Genomic DNA, 17,811 nt, shown 5'->3' with positions numbered 1-17,811 from the left:
TTCAATGGAGAGAGATGCTATGCTACTAGCCTCATGCTATGAATATGCATGACCATCTCGAGACAACTCCGATGTAGTGTTTTTTTCTCACGTGTCCTACTTATATCAGTACACTTGTTACAATTTAAGAAGTATGAAACTTGTATTTAATCAAATAAACATTTTTTATTTTTTTTTACCAAATTCAACAGTCTTATAGAGCCCCACAGTGGAGGTGTCATAATACACATACATCTTAGCGGTCAAACAGGGAAATGTTCCCGTCATTTTAAAATAAGGGCTGTGTTTCATGTAGGCTTACCCTGGCATGACATTTTGTTAACCATGTAAATCTCTCTTGGACAAGGTTACATTTATCAATACATGGGTAAGCCTACACAAAACACAGCCCTTATTTTACTTGTTTCTAAAATCCCCTATGAGAAAAATGAATGGTGGAAAAATGATTGGAACCATTTCCCTGTTTGACCGCCAGATTTTATGGTAATTATGGCTCATACTGTGGTACCCTATTGACCTCCATACAAAAACTCCTTTCTTGGAGGGAGACAGCTAGATTTTCTGCCGAGTTGGGCCTCTCTCTTCCTCTTTGGTTTAGCTAATGTTCCACTCCTTGTACTCCATGCTAGCATCAGCCTTCAGCTAATGTTGAGGAGATTTTAAGTGCTTCCTCATGCCACATGCGGTATTCTAGTGGCATTGTCGGTTATTATTTAGTAAGGGTAAAAATGACCAAAATCACATAAAAATTTATTACTTTTGAAATAGACAAGGGATCAATGACCTTTGTGACCTTTTTGTGCTCATATTGGTCATTGAAAATAACTGTCAGTACGCGGACTCCATTATGCTGAGCCGCGGGGCACGAGGGAGGAGCGCCATCTCAAATCGAGCAGTGCTGCTCGGTCATTTTGTCAAGAAGGCAGCATGGTGCATAGTCCAAAAACATACATCTCTCTCTTTTCCATAAAGTAAATGTTTGAATTTTCTAACAAATTTTCATTGGAAAGGTAGATAAAGCGTTTTTATTTAAAGCAAACACTTTTGCATGGGAAACCCAGAATCATACTAATTGCTACACGTACTTAATTGCATCACTTTTGTTTTGAGCCGACTTCGCCGAATGAAATTAACTTTCAGCCGATGCAAAACATGCCTACACGGGCCCCCGGGGAAGATCAATCGAACACCCTCATTTTGGTAGTAGGGTATGCCTAGTGGGGCTACTTTCATTGGCTGTTGGTCCCGCCTCATTTTCGGTTTTCTGGATGTTCATTGCTCAAACTAGACAGCCATCGTGTTTACCGCCGACGTCATCTAGGCGCTGGAACTCGGTAATGATGTTGTGGTTATCCATGCCTCCCACTCTGTGCTTGTGTCTGAAGATCTCCTTTTGACCAGTCTGCCTCGCATGGAGTTGCGCGCTGACGGCAACCTTGGAGATGTCGGAGATTAAAGGTAAAGATGAGGAGCCTTTGGAAGGCGACGGTGACTACGAAAGTTTACCACCTCATGCCTCATTGACAATCCACATGACAGCAGGGGCAGTGGCTGGAATCCTGGAGCACACGGTGATGTACCCAGTGGACTCTGTCAAGGTAGGCGGGCTAGCTACACCATGAACCAAGTGATGGCTCAATAGCCCATTTCATTCGCATCATTATGCATTTCTGCTTTCCAGCTCACCAACAAGCATAGGAGGAAATAACCTTACCAGATTTGCTTGTGTGAAAACTAGCTATTTGGCTAGCTAGCTGCTAACTAGCCAGCTAACTAACGTTATGAGACATACAAGACACTGTTGCTAGCATATGTGAAATCCTCCCTGTCTCCCTGAAAATACTCACCCTGTTAACGAAACATGCAATTGAACGTTTCCAGTAAGCTATTCAGCCGCACACTTAGCTACAGTTGCTAGTTAGGTAACGTATAACAGTTAGCTTGTTTGCTAAAACTTTCAAATCCAACAACCATCAAGTTCTGGTTGACGCTTGCACATGTTGCGATAGCTCTCTGACATTAACCACACAGTGCCCATTTGTTCAATATAATTCTTTATCGTACCCACAACCGACCTTTATTAAACTAGTTGTCAGGCAAACAGGTGAAGGTCAAAAGCTGTCAAACGGGCTCAATTGTAGGTGGCTTTGGAGGAAAGGTGTTCCTAAAGGAACTGGACAACTGTAGTTAGTGGTCAATATTTTTTTCCATGTTAAATATACAAAACCAAGTGGTTTAGTTCTGGGCTGGACTAGTCAAAGCTGAAGGGCATGTAAGTAGCCTATAGTAAGACATACAAGTAATGAGTTGTGAACTTTGTTCCCTGCTATGCCCCCTCTCATTGCATACCGGTAGTTATTGTTTTCCAGCTCATTCAGTGAAGTTCATTCATACACGTTTATCTAAGTACATTGCTGGATAGCCCTGTGTACATAAACACTTGACTTGACACATCAACAGAATAAAGTTTGTGGCAAAAAAGGCATACAACTTTTTATCTTAATCAAACCATTAGAATGAGACAATCTGACATGGAGCCAAACTAGGTTGTGTGTCAATTCAACAGGCTCAACAAGTCATTGTCGCCACTTCCTCAGTAGCTGCCAGAATCTGGTGTTGGACCTTTCACGCTGTCTATTTTACAGCTCAAGGTTTAAGAGCCAGACTTGACATGTTTGATCAACACATTGCCACAGTGTTTCATTAACTCAGATGCTATGAACTTCATTTTAATATATGAATAGATAAAATTTCAGTAGATATTCTGTACCCCTTACTTTAAATTGTCCACTGAAAGATTGCCTCTTCGTCACTAAGTCTGCGTTTAGATTAGGGGACGCAAAAACCGTCATATGTATCGGCGTAGCGGGACAAGAAAGCAATAAAGAGGGTGACGGCAAAAGCAAGCCAGCACGAGGGTATGCGCTGCTATGGTGATTTCAGTAAACAATGAGTGCAAATCAACATCTGTTAGAAAACAATGCTATGGCAAAATATGATGTATTCAAACGTTTGCGGCAATGTCCGTCTACTGTGGCGACTGACAGCATTCACTGCCAGTCTCAATGGCATTTACCGTCATGCTCTCATTGAAAACAATGACTTCGGGTTTGCCGTCTACCGTGAAGGTTAGGCCTAAAAGTTGAGTGACTACTGACAAGGAAAATAACCCTGACAACTAAGAAGCCGCTCATCACTTCAATTGTTTGTCATTGGGCTAGGCCAATTCAGTGGCTGCAGAAGACATTACTCATACTCTAGAAAAATATTATGAGAAGAAAGATGGTACCAGGGTGATTTCCCCACTTAGGAGACACAAGACACAGCAGAAATCTATTTACTGAATCTCTGTAAAATTAAGAAACAATAACTTAGTTGTTGATGTCCCTGTGATAAGGATTGCCAGTACAGGATAAACACAGGCTACATTAATTAATAAAACAATAACCCTTGTGCTTTTATGTAGGAGAAAGTTGCAGGGAGTTACCTATACGTTCCTACTTCTAGAAGTGTCGGGTGTTATCTTCATGTCCCAGCGTGGAAGTGTTTCGAATTATTCACTTGCAGAATAATGGTGTGCGCAATATCCCCCTCTTATACAAGCCGATTAGCAAACAGCTTGTGCCAGCCATGGGATGCACTCATGAAATGCATTTACACACATGCTATGAGCACATATTTAGTCATGATTCTCCCCAATTTCGTGGAATCCAATTGGTAGTTACAGTCTTGTTCCATCGCTGCAACTCCCATATGGACTCGGGAGAGGCGACGGTTGAGAGCCGTGCGTCCTCCGAAACACGACCCGCCAAGCTGCACTGCTTCTTGACACAATGCCCGCTTAACCCGGAAGCCAGCCGCACCAATGTGTCAGAGGAAACACCGTGCACCTGGAAACTGTGTCAGTGTGCATGCACCCGGTCCGTCACAGGAGTCGCTAGAACGCAATGGGACAAGGACATCCAGGCCGGCCTAACCCTCCCCTATCCCAGACGACGCTGGGCCAATTGTGAGCTGCCTCATGGATCTCCTGGTCACGGCCGGCTGCGACACAGCCTGGATTCGAACCAGAATCTGTCTCCCAGTTTTATCATGGTAGGGTGATTTAAAAAAAAAAAATATATATATATATATATTTTTTTTTAACCCCTACAATGTGTGAGGTTTCTCAGGCTTCTGAAGTTAGCTTGCTACTGATGAAGTCACTCCCTTCTGAACAACTAAAGCAGCTGTGTCACACAGAAACAGGGATTCCCTGCCCCATGTCTAAACTGCAACCTCCATACATTGTCATGGAAGAGTAAAAGAACAGCATGTCTTATGCTTCCCATAGAGCCCAGATTAATTTTGCTCCTTCCAGACCTGCTTTTCTCTCCTGCCCAAAACAAGCAGGATGAGCTGGTGGGGTTTTTCCACTCCAGTGCCAAATGGGTCCTTTTTTCCCCCTTGCCAGTAGGAAGGGTGAACATTATTTATTTTTTTACAAAAATATTTTGAAATAAAGAGTTAATCGAAAAAATGTGAGTTTCAGGTGGATATATTGGAGATAACTTTACAGTTAGCCTAACCCTAGATCCTGGTAGCATATATTTACTAATCGTTTTATTACTGTGTGCCATCTCCAAAGGGTGTGTTTTATTACATTTTTTAATTTATCTACTTCTTGTTATGAAGTATGTCTTAAGCCTATCATGAATGCATTTCCTGGTGGTAAACTAAGATCGATGGCAGTAGAACAATGCAAACAAAGGACTCATTGTGTGTTATGCAGCAGATTTATTTTATTTATGTTATACAGTTGGCCTAAATATGAGTTATTACATTGTTGGAGATTTTACATTAGTTGCTTGTTGGACAAGGTGAGAAAATAAACCAAATGATGTAAGGTCACCAAGTTTGAATATTAGACAATCAATAGGCTAGTTTCCTGGTTCTTTGGCACTGCACAGCCAGAAAGAGTAGCCATTTTAATAGCCTGAAGCATTGTACTGTCACTGTGAGACCCGCCAATTGGGATAAAGCTAGCTCTGTTTTGTCAAGTGGACTCGTGTGTGCAGACGGAGGCAGTCTCAGTCTCTCTCTCTCTCTCTCTCTCTCTGTCTCTCTGTCTCAGGCTGAGCCTAGAGAATCAAAAAGTAAGATGTTTGACAGTACAGTCTCATTCTGTACACTTCCTTCACCACTTTGTGATTGCTCAATTTTGTATGTCTCACTTCATTAGTGCTTAAGAGGGAAGAGGACACTTTTACTAATCACTTAAAGTAGGCTCTGAAAGAGGATGTCCAACGTGTATCAGTATTACAGATCTGAGATCACAATAATCACTGATCTGGCTTTCAAGTCTCTTTAAAAATATCCTTTTGGTAATTCTTTTTTTTACCAGAACCATGCATAATGCACATTCACTAATAATGACTAATGCCTTGATCACACTGATAGTGTCATAGCGCAAGATGGTACACAGCATCATCTGGATATGTGTGCAGCAGAAGTTCAACATTCACCTTCTTCCACCATTTCCTTCAAGCCGTCTACGCGTACAGTTTGACAAATACGTTCGATAAATCCAACGTATGCACCACACAGGACACACTGCAATTGCCTCTGCAACGCAATGCTGCAAGGCAAACGCAGCGTTCCATTGGAAATGAATGTACTTCTGGTGTACCAAAATGCGATAAGGCTGTCGGTGTGATCGAGGCGTAACTTCTTGTAGCAGGCATTATAGAAAATTAACACAGGTCTCATTAACACAGGTCTCATAAACAATCTCTCAAGCACAAGCCTATGTGCTAGTGAGTAGCAACATAGGCCCAATCTTTATATTTCAAGTTTAGCCAACTTGTATCTATTTGCTAGCGAACAGGGTAGAACAATTTAATTGTTATGCACACACCCTTCTGTCCATCTCCAACTGTTTAAACAGCATGCTAGCCTGTGCACTTTGTTCAGATGTTGAAATCAAGGAGCCTACCCTTTTTCTCAAAATGAGAACAAGTTGCCAATTCCTTATATCATTTTGTTTTATGCTTAGTGCATTAAAACACGCACTTAACAGCCAATATAAGTCTTTGGCAAAAAATGCTGCTGGCCGTACATGGTACAACAAACTGAATTAATTTTCCAGAATCAATGTTCATTGATACCTCCCCTATTTTAGTAGTGTCTGCATGCAATTTGAGTTGAGACATAAAAAGTGTAACTTCTCTATTACAGTAAAATGTGTTTCTGTGTCCATATGACTGATTCTGTTGGACCAAACCTCAAATGCGAATAGCGAGTTGTCAGTGGAGGAAGTGATCTTTGTTGTTGTGAGTGGCAGGGGGAGGGGCTTGATGTGTGTAATTGGAAGATGCACCCAGCCTACAGTCATTGCACGCAGCACAGAAGGAGTGAAAGAGACAAGACCAGAAAGACATGAGAACAAGCGGACCTAAACGCTCATAAAACTGAAATAAAAAAGACATTGATTCTTGAGATACAGGCATTTTAAATATTGCGCAAAAACATTTGAATTCAAAACATCACCCAGCCTTACATCACAATCATTTTTATTTGCCAAGTACATTTATACACCGTGGTGGAAAAAGTACCCAATTGTCATACTTGAATAAAAGTAAAGATGCCTTCATAGAAATTGACTCAAATAAAAGTCACCCAGTAAAATACTACTTGAGTAAAAGTATTTGGTTTTAAATATACTTAAGTATCAAAAGTTAATGGAATTGTTAAAATGTACTTAAGTATCAAAAGCAAAACCATTTTTCTTTTTTATTTACGGATAGACAGGGGCACACTCCAACACTCAGACATAATTTGCAAACTAAGCATGTGTGTTTGAGTCCGTCAGATCAGAGGCCGTACGAGGTGTTCTCTTGATAAGTGCATGAATTGGACCAATTTCCTGTACTGCTAAGCATTCAAAATGTAACGAGTACTTTTGGGTGTCAGGGAAAATGTGAGTAAAAAGTACATTTATTTTCTTTAGCAATGTAGTAAAGTAAAAGTTGCCAAAAATGTAAATAGTAAAGTACATAAACATCCCACTTAGTATTACTTTAAAGTATTTTTACTTAAGTACTTTACACCACTGTATAAACATACACAGAATTTGCCTTAGTGAGAAGATACTGCCTAGTGTTTTGACTTCGATACCAGGTTTAATATCACAATACTCGATACCGTCACGATACTCAATACCAAAACGATATAAAAACAATACCACAAAAAAATACATATTTAGCAAAAGTCACAGAATAGCACTTGATCCAGACAGATATAAACTCAGCTACTGCGCTGTAAAATCATTGGGCATCTGAGTTCAATATCATTGCATTTGAACATAATTTACATAATGTTAAGACAGCCATGTAGGCATTGAGTCAATTGTCCAATTTTTATATATATATTTTTAACCAATCTAACTACAAAACAATGGTAATCATTTATTTGAATGGTAAATCTCTATTGATAAACTGGGTAAATCAAAATGTAGCCTAAGTCTATTCACAATACAGGTAAATGCATATTATTCAATAGGAGTGTGTGTGAATGAGTTATTGAGCTTGTTTTGGCTGATTTCATGGGGATACCGACGAGAAACAATGCCTTCCATTTAGGACTTATGTTCTCTTAGCAGCTGCTAACATATTTTATTGGTACTGATTTTAAAAACATTTGCAACATTTGAATTTTAAAAACATTTGCACACCGCACACACTTTTCTAAAAGTGTGCGCAGTGTCTTTAAGAAATGAATGACTTCATTGCCAGTTGGGTCACATGCATTGGCATACTGTTATGTTCAGCTGGTAACTGTTTTCTTTCATTCATTCGTCTGGTGGTCAAACCAAGAGTGTTAAAACAGTCTGGACAAACTTTCTCCCTTCCTTTCTCCCTTTCTCCCTTCCTTTCTCCCTTTCTCCCTTCCTTTCTCCCTTTCTCCCTTCCTTTCTCCCTTTCTCCCTTCCTTTCTCCCTTTCTCCCTTCCTTTCTCCCTTTCTCCCTTCCTTTCTCCCTTTCTCCCTTCCTTTCTCCCTTTCTCCCTTCCTTTCTCCCTTTCTCCCTTCCTTCTTTTCTCCCTTTCTTTCTCTCTCCCTTTCTTTCTCTCTCCCTTTATTTCTTTCTCTCTCCCTTTATTTCTCTCTCTCTCCCTTTATTTCTTTCTCTCTCCCTTTATTTCTTTCTCCCTCCCTTTATTTCTTTCTCTCTCTCTTTCTTTAACACTACAGTTAATGTCAGCTCTCCCAGAACTTACTGACACCTCCAATGAGCCCTGTCTCTTTCCATTTACTGTAACCAGCATCCTTACCAACTGAGCACCGACCGATACCGGACGTGCATGGACGTTGAAATTTGGTCTGGCCACTCTTGCCTTGATGGTAACAAAGACGGACCCGACTGGACCAAATCTGAACCTAATCTGAACCTATCATTGATGAATGTTTCACAAGTTTGGACAGAACAGTGAGTAGAGTACAGTCAATACATTACATTGAAGAAAAGTAAAGTACAGTGTCCTGTGCTGTATTGTACTATGCTCTGCTGTGATGTCCAAACTTGTGAAACATGAGGAGTATGACCATATCCATAATTATGCATTTCTGTGAAGTACAGATCAGGGACCCATGATGTAATTCCATTGCCACTTCCTTTAATGTAGTTCAATAGCCTAACTAGATTTTTTTCTAAATCAGTGTGCCATGTCGTAGCTGAAACTCTGTTCTTTCCGCAGACATCTTTGAATCTTAATTCGGAGCAGATATTGACTAGTTTTTAAAACAAGAAGTGGTTCTCAACATTGACAGAAGGGTCGCATAAAAACCATAATTCTGTTCCCAGTTTTCACAGTTCTTCCACTAAATTAGTTTATGTTCATTTTTCAGTTGAAATTGTTAACAGTAGACCTTGTGCATAGAGTTGTATGGATTGTTAAACTTTGAAATCAATGATTTTTGTTTGGCATACATTTTTAAAGTAAAAAAATAAAGAGTGAAAGTATAATTTCGTTAACGTGGAATTTCCCTCGGGGTCTCTACTGGCAGATGGAGTCCGATACATTCAGCTTGGGTAAATTTGTACTCTTAGCTGGCCGGAATGATTGTGTTGAAGGCTGAGCTAAAGTCCTCAAACAATATCCTTACATATGTCCTTGGGTTGTCGAGGTAGTGAAGGCCCATGTCGGCGTTGTCCACAACAATGTTTTATATAGACTTCCCCCCAACCTAAATATGATGGACTGCCTGTGAATTCTGAAACATTTTAGGGCAGGCTACTCTCCCCAAAAATATTACAGTACTTACAGTAGGTAGTTATTTTTCTCGTGTGCTTTTGTTCTACTTGACTTTTTTGTTGATGGCAGTACTGATATTCATTACTGCATTATTGGGAACGAGCAAGCAAAGGCATTTCAATTGTGCACGTGACAATAAAAACTTGAAACTTGATGCAAAGGCCTACTTCAATGTAAAAGATCAGCTGTTTAATTTTGACTGTATACCAGTATTATAAACCGCCCAGCCTATGATATTGCAAAACCTGAAATACATACAGCTTATCTATTTACTAGGCTAATAGGTCCAATTAAATGAGAGATGCCCATTGTCATTTGTTGTATGGCTCCGACGGGAATATGAACCCATCACGGCCAGAAAAGGTGAGGAATATATTCTGCAGTGGTTATGAAACAAAAATAAATAGGAAAAAGATTCCTATGTCTAATTATACAATTCTTATGTGTAATTATTTTAGATTTTAAAAAGAATAATTAAAAAGCATGAGCTGGCGCACACCCAGAGAAGATTATTTAGTGTAGAGGTGCTGACTAATGGTGAATAAACTGTAAGCTATAAAAACGAAGTCACACACTCATGTATAAACTCCCAGTGATTTATTGGGTAGAACACCAACGTTTCGGCATCACTGTGCCTTCTTCAGGGTCATGTCATGAATGCTTGAACCAGGTTATGTAGACAAAACAGTGCAATTAGTGAAACCAATGACAATAGTGAGGGTTGTCATAATTATTAGGGTGATTAGAATTAATTGTTAAACTGTTAAAAGACAATAGTTTAAAGCATATTGAGTATATCAGGCCATTATTAGCATCAACATTGTTTTTAATTTCACATATATTTAATTGTTTACAATTTCATTACGTTTCTTTTTACATATCTTTTGGTTCAACCATAATGCAAAATAAGCATCATTAACAGGGGGAATATATTGGGTGTACGCTGATATGCTGTAGAAAGAATATATTCATATTTAAAACTTGTACATAGAAAATATAATTGTTCATAAGGGCCTGAGATCAAAGTTATAAATAATTATTTTTAATTGAGATAATTGTGTCCTTCAAACTTTGCTTTCGTCAAAGAATCCTCCATTTGCAGCAATTACAGCCTTACCTTTGGCATTCTAGTTGTCAATTTGTTGAGGTAATCTGAAGAGATTTCACCCTATGCTTCCTGAAGCACCTCCCACAAGTTGGATTGGCTTGATGGGCACTTCTTAGTACCATACGGTCAAGCTGCTCCCATAGCAGCTCAATAGGGTAGAGATCCGGTGACTGTGCTGGCCACTCCATTATAGGCAGAATACCAGCTGACTGCTTCTTACCTAAATAGTTCTTGCGTAGTTTGGAGCTGTACTTTGAGTCATTGGCCTGTTGTAGGAAGGCCAGCATCCCGGAGTCGCCTCTTCACTGTTGACGTTGCGACTGGTGTTTTGCCGGTACTATTTAATGAAGCTGCCAGTTGAGGACTTGAGGCGTCTGTTTCTCAAACTAGACACTAATGTACTTGTCCTCTTGCTCAGTTGTGCACCGGGGCTTCCCAATCCTCTTTCTATTCTGGTTAGAGCCAGTTTGCGTTCGGTGAATGGAGTAGTACACAGCGTTGTTCGAGATCTTCAGTTTCTTGGCAATTTCTCGCATGGAATAGCCTTCATTTCTCAGAACAAGAATAGACTGAAGAATTTCAGAATCAAGTTTATTTGTTTCTGGCCTGTAATCGAACCCACAAATGCTGATGCTCCAGATACTCAACTAGTCTAAAGGCCGGTTTTATTGCTTCTTTAATCAGAACATTTTTCAGCTGTGCTAACATAATTGCAAAAGGGTTTTCTAATGATCAATTAGCTAATCCAAGTTTATCATTTTAAAAAGGCTAACACAACGTGCCATTGGAACACAGGAGTGATGGTTGCTGATAATGGGCCTCTGTACACCTATGTAGATATTCCATAAAAAATCTGCCGTTTCCAGCTACAATAGTCATTTACAACATTAACAATGTCTACACTGTATTTCTGATCAATTTGATGTTATTTTAATTTCTTTTCAGCAGTTAGACCATGAAGGCCTGATTCAGGCAGTCTCCTCTGAATAGTTGATGTTGAGATTAGAGGGCGACCGATTTATATATATATTTTTTTTTCAACACCGATACCGATTTATTGGAGGACCAAAAAAAGCCGATGCCGAATATATATTTTAGTAAGTTTTTGAATTTTTTTTTTTAGAGATTTTTCTTAGAATTTAAATTATTTTTTTAAATATATTTGTTATAATGACAATTACAACAATACTGAATGAACAATGAACCCTTTTATTTTAACTTAATATAATACATAAAAAAAATCTATTTAGTCTCAAATAATTAAACATGTTCAATTTGGTTTATATAATGCAAAAACACAGTGTTGGAGAAGAAAGTAAAAGTGCAATATGTGCCATGTAAAAAAGCTAACGTTTGAGTTCCTGGCTCAGAACATGAGAACATATAAAAGCTGGTGGTTCATTATTCCCAGTTAAGTAGTTTTATAGGGACGGCAGGTAGCCTAGTGGTTAGAGCATTGGACTAGTAACCAAAAGGTTGCAAGATCGAATCCCCGAGCTGACGAGGTAAAAAATATGTCATTCTGCCCCTGAACAAGGCAGTTAACTCACTGTTCTTAGGCCATCATTGAAAATAAGAATCTGTTCTTAACTTGCCTAGTTAAATAAAGGTAAAAATAAAATAAATAAAAAATAGGAATTATGACACATCAGCTATTTCTCCCTATACCATTTGTATTCCATATACCTTTTGATTATTGGATGTTCTTATAGGCACTTTAGTATTGCCAGCCTAATCTCGGGAGTTGATAGGCTTGAAGTCATAAACAGGGCTGTGCCTCAAGCACTGCTAAGAGCTGCTCGCAAATGCAGTAAAGTGCTGTTTGAATGAATGCTTATGAGCCTGTTGCTGCTTTCCACCGCTCAGTCAGACTGCTCTATCAAATATCAAATCATAGACGTAATTACAATAAACACACAGAAATACGAGCTTGAAGAATATGGTCAAATCCGGAAATGATCATTTCGAAAACAAAACATTTATTCTTTCAGTGAAATACGGAACCATTCCGTATTTTGTCAAACGGGTGGCAACCCTAAGTCTAAATATTGCATTTACATTGCATAACCTTCAATGTTATTTCATAATTATGTAAAATTCTGGAGAATGAATTAGTCTTTGTTAGGAAGAAACACAGTTCGCAACGAGCCAGGCGGCCCAAACTGTTGCATATACCCTGACTCTGCTTGCACTGAACGCAAGAGAAGTGACACAATTTCCCTAGTTAATATTGCCTGCTAACATGCATTTATTAAAACTAAATATTCAGGTTTAAAAATATATACTTCTGTGTATTGATTTTAAGAAAGGAATTGATGTTTGATGATATTACTAGGTTAACTAGTGATTATCTGAAGATTGATTGTTTTTTTTATAAGATAAGTTTAATGCTAGCTAGCAACTTACCTTGGCTCATTGCAGCCACAATGTCCTTTTGACACTGCACTCGTGTAACAGGTGGTCAGCTAGCCATGCCGTTTCCTCGTGGATTGTAATGTAATCGGCGTCCAAAAAGGCTGATTACCGATTGTTTTGAAAACTTGAAATCGGCCCTAATTAATCAATCGGTCGACCTCTAGTTGAGATGTCTGCTACTTGAACTCTGTGAAGCATTTATTTGGGCTACATTTTCTGAGGCTGGTAACTCTAATGAATTTATCCTCTGTAACAGAGGTAACTCTGGGTCTTCCTTTCCTGGGGCAGTTGTCATGAGAGAGTTTCATCATAGCTCTTGATGGTTTTGCCACTGCACGTGGAGAAGCTTTCAAAGTTCTTGAAATTTTCCGGATTGACGGATCGTCATGTTTTAAAGTAATGATGGCCTGTCGTTTCTCTTTGCTTATTTGAGCTGTTCTTGCCATAATATGGACTTACCAAAAAGGGCTATAAGATCCACCCCTATGTGAACCACCCCTACCTTGTCACCACACTACTGATTTGGCTCAAACGCATTAAGAAGGAAATTCCACCCACAAGGCACACCTGTTCATTGAAATGCATTTTTAAATGTAACCTTTATTTAACTAGGCAAGTCGGTTAAGAACAAATTCTTATTTACAATGACGGCCTACTGGGGAACAGTGGGTTAACTGCCTTGTTCAGGGGCAGAACGACAGGTCAGCTTGGGGATTCGATCCAGCAACCTTTTGGTTACTTGCCCAACACTCTAACCACTAGGCTACCTGCTGCATTCCAGGTGACTACCTCCATGAAGCTGGTTGAGAGAATGCCAAGAGTGTGCAAAGCTGTCATCAAAGCAAGGGGTGGCTACTTTGAAGAATCTCAAATATAAAGTATATTTTGATTTGTTTGACACTTATTTTTTTGGTTACTACATGATTCCATATGTGTTATTTCATAGTTGTGATGTCTTCACTATTATTCTACAATGTAGAAAATATTACAAATAAAGAAAAACCCTTGAATGAGTAGGTGTCAACTTTTGACTGGTACTGTACATAAACGCATATCTTTTTAAAATGTATTTTTCTTAATTTTTCTGCTAACCCTACCACCCCCTTTAAATGGAGTAAACTAATGAACAACAACATTTAGGCTTCTACTTCCAGCTTATACATACTATATACATTTTACGGACACAATCTATTTCATATTTTGTTTGTTTTTAGTCCTGTCCTTCGTCTCCCATCTATTTCTGATGTCCATCCAGTTTGATTTCTATTTGCCATATATTTTTAACTGTGCTGATTTCACAAAAGTTCTGAACCTATATATGTTTTACAGACACAGAATATTTAACACTTGTTATGTTGTTATTAGTCCCACCCTTCAGGTCCTCTAGTAGTAGGATCTCGATGTTCAATGTCCTTGGTAGAGCAACATGTTCAATGCCTGTGTATTTGAGGGAGGAGATGTGATGGTTAGCTTCAACAAAGTGAGCTGCTACTGGTCAGCAGGAACTAAATGAATTGCAAACTCTGCTAAACAAGAGCTCTAAATATCTCATTCACCATGCAGACTGATGATAGGAAAAAGTTTGCGTGGAGGTGAGCACATTCTCTCTGGCGCGCGCACATTTTGGGGTATATTATGTACGTACGCACAGTTTATCAATGAGGTCCCAGGGGCTCAAAGGATTTCATGATGACCGAGGTGAGCGCTACAGGTCTGTCGTCATTCAGGCTGGTCACCTTTTTGTTTCTTAGGGACGGGGATGATGGTGGAGGATTTGAAGAAGTCCGGTACGGTGCATAGTTCCAGAGATTTCTGTCAGTGAAAACAGGGGAAAGCTGGTCAGCGCAGTGCTTTAGTGTAGCTGAAGAGATATGGTCTGAGCCTACAGCCTTCTTGCTGTTTTGCCTCTTATAGAGCTTGTTCACTTCCTGTTCTGTGGTGACGAGGGGGGAGGGTAGCCTGGGGTGGGAGGGAGGGGGGAGGTTAGTGTGTAAATCGATGGGTTGTGGGGTAGGGTGGCAGGGGGTTTTCAGGGAAGTTAGTCCTGAAGGTGTTGTCAGTTGAGGGTCAAGATGGCTGAAAATACTATTGATTCAGAACAACTGTAGTGCTCATTCAGCTGGTTTGGCAGTAGTGGGTCGTAGAGGAGCAGTGCAGACTTATTGATATCACGAAGAGACCATGAAGCTGTCCTGTGTGGTGGTTTATCTCTAGAGCAAAATTGCTAAATAGATGGAATTACTTGGAATAGGAGGCTGAGATAATAGGGAGGTAAACTATAGACATGCAGTTGGCCTATTGCTGGTAAGTAAGGGACAAATCTTAACTCGCTCAAGGATTAGGTTTACTTTATTAAATAGTGAGCCACTTTTTTATTTTATTTTTATTTCACCTTTATTTAACCAGGTAGGCAAGTTGAGAACAAGTTCTCATTTACAACTGCGACCTGGCCAAGATAAAGCAAAGCAGTTCGAAACATAACAACAGAGTTACACATGGAGTAAAACAAACATACAGTCAATAATACAGTAGAAAAATACGTCTACATACAATGTGAGCAAATGAGGTGAGATAAGGGAGGTAAAGGCAATAAATGGGCCATGGTGGCGAAGTAAATACAATATAGCAATTAAAACACTGGAATGGTTGATTTGACAGTAGATGAGTGTGCCAAGTAGAAATACTGGGGTGCAAAGGAGCAACATAAATACAGTAGGGGAAGAGGTAGTTGTTTGGGCTATTTATAGATGGGCTATGTGCAGGGATCTGTGAGCTGCTCTGACAGCTGGTGCTTAAAGCTAGTGAGGGAGATAAGTGTTTCCAGTTTTAGAGATTTTTGTAGTTCGTTCCAGCCATTGGCAGCAGAGAACTGGAAGGAGAGGTGGCCAAAGGAGGTGGTCCACTTAAGAAAGAACAAGATGGCGCCGACAGTAGGGTTGCACATTTTGGGGAAACTTTCCGTGGGAATTAAGGGAATATATGGGAATTAACGGAAATATATTGTTAGGGTTGAACTAGCTATTTGTATGCATAACCTTTATAATATTCCGGGGAAGCTATGCTACAATATTAACTACATAAACTACGGGGAAATCAACTGTTGAAGACAAGAAGAACTACAACCGGCAACAGGAAGTGCGTCACGACGCTGGGATCAGCCTGCACGCCGACGGCAGGAGGAGCAAGTTTAAACCACGCTCCTCCTCCCTCGGACAGGCCAGCATTGAGCGGGAACTATCTCTGTCAGAGTATAAAAGCGAGAACAATAGAATGTGATGCCCTCTTCTCTGTTTTGCCCTGCGAGGTAAAACAGCGAGACCGTATATACGAACAACCCATTTACCACACACGTGTTTGCATTAATTAAAGTACAGCTAAATCAGAAGTTACTATGTGCTGACTATTTTGTTCTGATACCAGAAACGAACTGTCGCAACATTAACAATATGAAAATGAATATTAATACAATTTAAATGTAGATTTTTTTTGCATTGGATATATTTACCATATCATATATTGATTATATATATCTATAGTTTATATTTACCATATCATATTGAGAAAGAAACAAAAACATTTTACCTGATCATAAGTAGACATAATTGCAAATGATTAAATTCTTCTAATAGAAATAAAGAAAACAATTTAGTTACGAATTGAACTTGAGTTGACCCTTCACATGGGATGATTTTACTGAACAACAAAATAAGGGAATATTGAATGATCCCCAATAATCCATCGCATCTCCCAAAAATGTTTTCAACATACATCTGTAAAATTATGTCTTCTCCCTGGACCTCCTCAATGTCCAGCTCTTGAACATCAGACTCCGAGGCCTCATCTTCACTGTCAGTTTCCAACCTTGTTGAGGATGGCTCGTTGTCAGGCTCAAAAAACCTGAAATTTGCCCGGATGGCTACCGATTTTTCAACCCTTGTATTGGTCAGCCTGTTGCGTGTTTTGGTGTGTGTGTGTGTGTGTGTGTGTGTGTGTGTGTGTGTGTGTGTGTGTGTGTGTGTTCCCAAACAAGGACCAGTTGCGCTCTGAGGTGGCTGATGTTGGTGGGATTTGGAGGATAATTGAGGCAACAGGGGAAAGAGCCTCATATCCACAAAGTCCCTTCCACCAGGTGGCTGTTGAGGTATGTTGGCACGACTGCCATATTGCATCTCCATCCCAAAGCCCTTGCTTGGAAGTGTACTTCACCAGAGTGCCAAGAACCTTGCCCTCATCCAGGCCAAGGTGGTGAGACATCGTAGTGATAACACCATAGGTCTTGTTGATCTCTGCACCAGACAGGATGCTCTTGCCAGCATACTTGGGGTCCAACGTACGCTGCGGCATGCATGGGCTTCAGGCAGAAGTCTTCACGCTTTTTGATGTATTTCAGAACTGTAGTTTCCTCTGCTTGGAGCAAAAGTGAAGTGTGCAGGGCAGTACGGATTTCTTCTCTTACATCAGACAGGATGGCATTGTCTTCCTCGATCCGTGCAATGGCTGCTGCTATAGGTTTCAGGCTGCTTACCACTCTCTCCCAAAATACATCATCCAGGAGGATCGTCTTGATGGGGCTGTCCATATCGGCAGTGATATGGCCATTTCTTGGAGAGACTCCTTCCCCTCCAGGAGACTGTCAAACATGATGACAACACCACCCCAACGGGTGTTGCTGGGAAGCTTCAATGTGGTACTCTTCTCACTTTGCTTGGTGAGGTAGATTGCTGCTATAATTTGATGACCCTTCACAATCCTAACCATTTCCTTGGCTCTCCTGTAGAGTGTATCTATTGTTTTCAGTGCCATGATGTCCTTGAGGAGCAGATTCAATGCATGAGCAGTACAGCCAATGGGTGTGATGTGACGGTAGGACTCCTCCACTTTTGACCAAGCAGCCTTCATGTTCGCAGCTCATCTGCAATGTAGAGACCGGTGTGTCTGTTGTCCCTTGTGTCTGTGCTCTTGTGGAATACTGGTTGAGGGGTGGAGATGATGTAGTT

The 17,811-nt window shown here is 40.1% G+C and overlaps 1 protein-coding gene across 5 annotated transcripts in view; it reads left to right on the top strand.

Moving 5' to 3' along the window:
- Positions 1 to 1,221: 1,221 nt before the first annotated feature.
- Positions 1,222 to 17,811, top strand: part of LOC106585578 (mitoferrin-1) — a 32,072-nt gene continuing 15,482 nt past the window's right edge. For 2 of the 5 annotated variants that reach the window (XM_014171959.3, XM_014171957.3), the window contains exon 1: positions 1,223 to 1,598. Coding sequence is in view for 2 of the 5 variants with exons in the window: in XM_014171954.3 (XP_014027429.1) it covers positions 1,443 to 1,598 (156 nt within the window). In the remaining 3 variants the exon portion in view is untranslated. Of the gene's footprint in view, positions 1,599 to 17,811 lie in introns of all 5 variants that reach the window. The other 3 variants (XM_014171956.3, XM_082968579.1, XM_014171954.3) reach the window with 3 other exon arrangements.

This window comes from Salmo salar, chromosome 24, assembly GCF_965601325.2.
Source record: "Salmo salar chromosome 24, fSalSal1, whole genome shotgun sequence".
NCBI classification, from domain to species: domain Eukaryota; kingdom Metazoa; phylum Chordata; class Actinopteri; order Salmoniformes; family Salmonidae; genus Salmo; species Salmo salar.
This window is presented reverse-complemented; position numbering and strand designations above follow the sequence as displayed.